At 40.7% G+C, this 6,453-nt stretch overlaps 1 protein-coding gene across 1 annotated transcript; it reads left to right on the top strand.

The window, feature by feature from the left end:
- Positions 1-782: 782 nt before the first annotated feature.
- LOC124989353 (von Hippel-Lindau disease tumor suppressor-like) lies at positions 783-5,142 on the top strand. The gene is made up of 2 exons (XM_047559234.1): positions 783-844; positions 3,348-5,142. The coding sequence occupies exons 1-2, from the start codon at positions 783-785 to the stop codon at positions 4,021-4,023; spliced, it is 738 nt and encodes a 245-aa protein (XP_047415190.1). The 3' UTR covers positions 4,024-5,142.
- Positions 5,143-6,453: the final 1,311 nt, after the last annotated feature.

Below are 6,453 nucleotides of genomic sequence, written 5' to 3'. Positions count from 1 at the left end.
TTTGTCCCACGTACCTTTATATTCTAGTGTCCGGCACAATACCTGACAAAATAGGCACAATCAAACCCCCATATCCTCAGGTTCTGAGTTTTTGTGTTTGGTTTTGTTTGGTTGGTTTTGTTTGGAGTATGTGCGTATGTTAATGGAGATTGAACCCAGGGCCTTGTATATGCTAGGAAAGTACTCTACCACTGAGCTATATCCTCAGCTCAGGTTCTGCACTTACGGGTTCTACCAAATATAGATGGAAAATATTTGAAAAAAATTACATCTCTACTGAACATATACGGACCTTCCTTTTGTCATCAATGGCCTAAATAATAGTGTAACAACTCTCTTTATATAGCATTTATATTGTATTAGGTATTGAGTATTCTAGAGATAATTTAAAATTTATAGGAAGAGCAGACATGGTGGCACACATCTATAATTTCAGCAATTTGGGAGGCTGAGGTAGGAGGATTACGAGTTCAAGTCCAGACTCAGCATCTTAGCAAGACTATCTCAAAAGAAAATGGTCTGGGGATATAGGTCAGTGGTAAAGCAACCCTAGGTTCAATCCCTAGTACCACAGAAATTTTTTTCTAAAGTATATAGGAGGATGTATACGAGTTCCATGCAAATACTGCCCCATTTTATGCAAGGGACATTTAAGTCCGTGAACTCTGGTATTTCTGGGGCTTGGTTAAAGGCTGTAGAACAAATTCCCAGGGATAATTTAAATATTTATTATATGCATACGTGAATTTATTAGTAAATGAACACATAACAAGAGAAGCAAAATGATCAATGAGCATCTTCCATTTTCTACTGTGCAAGAGATCTTCAAATGTTTCCTTAAGAGGTAAGTGAGTGTGTGTGTGTGTGTGTGTGTGTGTGTGTGTGTGTGTTACAGGAAAGATGTATATTGGAAAAAGGGAGACAGACAAGGATAAGAACAGTAGAGAACTGTAGGATGAACAAGAGCAAGAAGAAGTTTGGCAGCTAAACGTAGGCAGGACAATCCTTAGATGGCAGACCCTTCCTGGACCACCTTACTCTTTCCCACTCAGCAGAAGCAGCAGAAAGCACATTAGTGCAGGAGTCAGAGCCTAGAGAAAGATTATAGCCTAGTGGAGAAGTAGATGAGAACTCTTTTCCCAAGACTGAGGATTCAGTCTCCAGGACTCCAGCATGTAGTAACTCCAGGTAGTCATCAGTCAGCCAGTGGCCACTAGATCTCACAGCTTCCCCTGGGCTTCTAGAGTCTCCACAGTTTAAGCAAAGAAGTATCCACTCCCAGACTGAGTTTTAGAGGTTGGTTAATCACCCGTTCTGGTCAATTAAAGAGAGTTTCCCCTCCCCTTAAAGCCTCCACAAATCAGGAATAAAAAACCTCACTCCTAAATTCACCAAGCACCACATTTGTCCCTAACCAGCAAGACTCTGGAATGGTAACAAAAAAATCACATACAGGATTTGGGAATTTTCACTGTGGAGTAACCGCAAGAAGCAGCTTGGATCCTCCTTGGAAAAACTAATTCAGGGAATTCCCTACTTAGAGAGGGTATGAATCCAGAGAAATGATGCCCTTTCAAGGAATTTGAACAGCAAATTTGGATTATGGACTTCTTTCTCTTCCCTCCTCTGTGTGAAAATCCCTCCTTGAGTCCAAGGAAAAAACTATTCCAGACTGAGTGTCCCCATTCACAAACTTGGAAAGGATTTCTTCTTGGAAGCCTGTCATTTTTGCTTCCTAATGGCAGTGTTAGAGGATGTTCTTGTTCTTGTCATCACTTCTCTCAAAGACAGAATTTTTTTTCTTTTCTTTTTTTTAGCCGGGGATTGAAACCAGAGGCGTTTAACCACTGAGCCACATCCCTTGCCCATTTTTGTATTTTATTAAGACAGGGTCTCACTGAGTTGCTTAAGGCCTCCCTAAGCTGCTGAGGTTGGCTTTGGATTCATGATCCACCAGCCTCAGCCTCATGAGCCCTGAGATTAAAGGCTTGCACCACCACACCCAGCAAAGAGAGAATATCTTACCTTATTTGATTTTTAACAAAATCAGAAACCAGACAAAAATGCAGAATTAGGGATTTTTTTTTTCTTTTTTTTTTTTTTTTAGGTGCTGGGGATCAAACCCAGGGACTTGTGCTTACAAGGCAAGCACTCTACTGACTGAGCTATCTCCCCAGCCCCAAGAACTAGGGATTTTGATAGGTTAAGAAGATAGAACAAGTGGCACAGAAGTCCATGAACTTCCCTGTTGCCCCAAGCTAATGGGTGGCTCTGATCAGGTTAATCTATTCATAGGATCTACTCTGAAGAAGAGCCTCCATTCCCTTCTGTGAGTAATGCCTCACAGAAGTTCTCAAGAGTGCTTTGAGAATGAATGATGCTTTAGAAATGCAAACCAAACTCAGTCCAAAACTACTTTAAATTCGTATTTACTGAAGGTTGAAGTTAAAATTCAGTGAAGACAGAATGGTGAGTGAGAAGCATGGCAAATACTCTTCCTAAAAGTCATCGGTACATATGGACAAAATAAAAACACCATTTCAGGACTCTGTAATTTAACCAAAGGCATTTGCCAACCATTTTCCAAGTCACACACAGATCCATCAGCAAAGGGTGGAGCTTTACTGGCTTAAAGCACAACTTCCAACCAATCATGGGTGACCAAAAACTTTGCTTTCCCTAGGGAAATACTACAACCAAACTCTAAACAAACAAGGGTAGCCCAATGGTAGAACACATGCTTAGTGTGCACAATGCCCTGGATTCAATCCAAGCACCAAAAAATAAATAAAAAGGAGAAATTTCTTTTAAAAGCCCACTAAATCACTAAGTGATGACGTCAATGACTACACACAGCAAAGGAAACATATCTCATAGAAATTGTCCACAAAAGTAATTAAACACACAGCAATAGTCGCTATCCCTTAGAAGTGGGGTGATTACAATTGAGAGCTGATACAATAGTATTTTCTAAATTATCCGATTTTAACAACAAATAATGCGAAATAAGCAAATATGAAAGTGTGACACATCCAAGGGAGGGGAAGGTCAATAAAATTTGTTTCTGGAGCTCCCAGATGTTGGACAAAAAGACCCCAAAGCATGTATAAGTATACGTGCAAAGAAATACAGTGATAACATCAAAAGACTCATCATATAAAAAATACCATTAAAAAGATTATAACAGGGAGTCAGCCATTCGGTGACCGCGCATTCTATCCCTTTCGAGGGCGCGCAGAGCACGCAAGCCTACCCGGGAGCGCGCGCACACGCACTCACGCACGCACGCACGCACGCCCCGCCCCGCGCCGGTCAGCGAATCCTGTGGCGACCAGGCGGTCCTCTAGACCGGGGAAGGCGGGGAACCCGGAAGAGGCCCGGGAACCCGGAAGAGGCCCAGGAACCCGTCGAGGAGTAGGGTGCCGAGTGTTCAGCCCTGCAGAGTACGACCGAGAGGAGCAGGGCGCCGCGGAGTCCGATCCGGAAGAGTCAGACCCGGAGGAGGCGGGCGGCGGGGAGGAAATGAAGGCCCGGCAGCCGCTACCGGTGCTGCGCTCCTTTAATTCGCGCGAGCCCTCCCGGGTCATCCTCCGCAACCGCAGCCCGCGGGCCGTGTCGCTAGTGTGGCTTAACTTCCGCGGTGAGCCACAGAGCTTCGGGACACTGCAGCCCGGCAGACACCTCCGCATCCACAGTTACCGAGATCATCTTTGGCTCTTCAGAGATGCAGAAACACAAGATGTGCTTCTGGCTAACCAAACTGAATTATTTGTGCCATCTGCCACCGTTGATGGACAGCCCACTCTTGCCAACATCACACTGCCACTTTATACCCTGAAAGAGCGATGCCTCCAGGTGGTCCGAAGCCTAGTCAAGCCTGAGAACTATAGAAGACTGGACATCGGCCGATCACTCTCTGAAGATCTGGAAGACCACCCGAATATACAGAAAGACCTGGAGCGACTGACACAGGAGCACATTGCAAATCAGCAATTGAAAGAGAAGACTGAAGAATTTAATTGAAATTAGCATTCTTGTGACTCAGCTTTTCATGGTACTGAAGAGTCGTCGTCTAGATAATAGGACTGGTCACTTAATCTCGTTGCAGAGTGCCTTATTCTTGAGTACAATATACTCCATTTCTTAAAGTTAACCAACATCCCTAGGAATTATGATGTTTAGGGGCAAACATCACAAAGTGTCGTTTAATAACTGCCCTTTTTAGAAATACTTATCAGGAGAAAGCAGTTGCATTTTTGCCCTCCAGTAAGTCAGGAAAGTTTCAGTATGTTTGTATAATGTTTGTATAATCAATAAGAATTACAGTGTATCCTTCAATAGTAAGAAAGTGGTGGTGTCTGCTCTTAATGGATTGTGGTTGGTGTCTACCTACCTTTTTAGAAAGACTGAAATGTCAGGGACAGGTTTTTTCGCTCCAGTGTCCAGCACATTATGAACCTTCAGTCAGTATTTGTTGGATGAACAAACCATTGGATGCTTTGGTAGAAAGTGTTGGAGGATTGGCCTCTGTTGGAGGGAAGAGAGAGGCCTTAAGGTGTAAGTAAGCAAAAGTCAAAGGGAATTAATTTTCTAGAAGCACTTTTTCCAAGTTTCAAGCTTTTCTTGGTCCACTCTTGTTACAATGTTGTTTTGGTTTCTAAACCAGGACTGGTTTTACAGGGTTACTGATACTGGTCTTTTTTATAACTTTATATCTACACAGTATAGCAGAAAAGAGTTGTCCTCATGTTTATTTCTAATATTAAAGAGCTCCTGTACTATAATTAAGTTGCTGCCAAGTCTGGTATTTCTGTTGCTCTCTGTAAATTCATAGCATTATCCATTTAGTTCAGCATTTTTCTTCAACAGGACCTAGTTACACTTTTCACCCAGTTAGAGGAGAGGCTGAAGCCCTCCATCCTTGGTCCAGTTAACCTAACAGTGGGTTTATGGAGAAGCCTGGAATGTTTTATAGTTTAATAAGTGTTCACATCCTTTGTTGTAGACTGGAATGAAAGTCATTAACTCGGATTCACTACTTCTGTCAGACTTTTAGTAACAGTTTAAAAAAGAAAGAAAGAAAGAAAGAAAAAACTCCCCAGTGGAAAAAAATTTTAGAAAAGACAGAAAAGTAAAAGAAAGTGGAAAGATCACTGTAGATACACTACTTAAATACAATGATGATTAACTTTCTGAACCATTTTCTTTCAGCCTTTCATAGGCATATTTTGGTTGAGTGGGTGTTTTGTTTTGTTTATGTTCTGAGGATGAAACCCAAAGACTTCCCACATAGTAGGCAAGTAGTCTACCACTGAGCTGCATCCTCAGCCCGAGTTGTTTGGTTATCTTGATATAGTTAATATCGTACAGTATACACAGTTTTGTATGCTATTTTTTATTTAACCTTATAAGTTAAATATTTTTCCATGTTGTTATAAACTTTTCATAGGTGTTAGTGTAGTCTTTCTTTTATAATTAATGGTTGGGATATTTCTTAGCATCATTAATTTCTTCGGACACAATCCCATGTTCTAAAATCAGAGTGAAGCAAATTAAACAAGCTCTGCCATTTCCCTACTACCCTTTCAGTGGCACCCAATTTTAGCCCCTTCTTTCAGCATTCAACAAATAAACTGACTTTTTTTAGCATATTGTAGTTTTTATTCAATAACACACCTCTAAATATTTAATTTTTTGTTGAAATGTTGGATGGAGAGACAGATGTGAAATCAGAAGGTTGTATTTGCTGGTGTAGAACTTGGCTGAGTGAGATCAAGATTGGGATAGGGCGGGGATTTAAGGAAGTTGGCTGGGGCCATACTAGTTCAACATAGGTTTTGTGTTTTTAAACTGACCTTGTTTCGAAATTAGATTTCATGTTCCTCTCATTAAAATGTAATTTGAATTCTGTTTCTGTGTTGTCTAAAAAAGAGTAAAAACTTATAGCATGAGTAATTTATGTTTGTCATTTGGAATCTGCTACTGTATTAAATGTATTGTTGATGGCTAAGCTACCTACCTACCCATCAACAGATGAATGAATAAAGAAATTGTGGTGTATATACACAGTGGAACATTACTCAGCCATAAAGAATGACTTTATGACATTTGCTAGTAAAAGTGTGGATCTGAGAATACTGTGCTAAGTGAAATATGCTAATCCCAAAAAACCAGAGGTCAAATGTTTTTGTTGATAATTGGAAGCTAAACCACAATAAAGCAGAGGGAAGGGGAAGAAAAGTTCAATGGATTAGACAAGGGAACAAAAGGAAAAGAACGGGGATAGGGATAAGAGTAGAATAAATCTAACCTAATTTTTCTGTGACCATATGAAAATACCTAAATGCACCCCACCATCAAGATATCCTATGCTTGTATAATTTTATCAAAATTGGTTCTACTGTCATGTGTAACTAAGAAGAACCAATAAAATAAAAATTGTTTAAAGTGTAT

This window comes from Sciurus carolinensis, chromosome 7 (genome assembly GCF_902686445.1).
Source record: "Sciurus carolinensis chromosome 7, mSciCar1.2, whole genome shotgun sequence".
NCBI classification, from domain to species: domain Eukaryota; kingdom Metazoa; phylum Chordata; class Mammalia; order Rodentia; family Sciuridae; genus Sciurus; species Sciurus carolinensis.
Note: the sequence above shows the minus strand (reverse complement) of the source record. Positions and strands in the feature narration are given on the sequence as shown.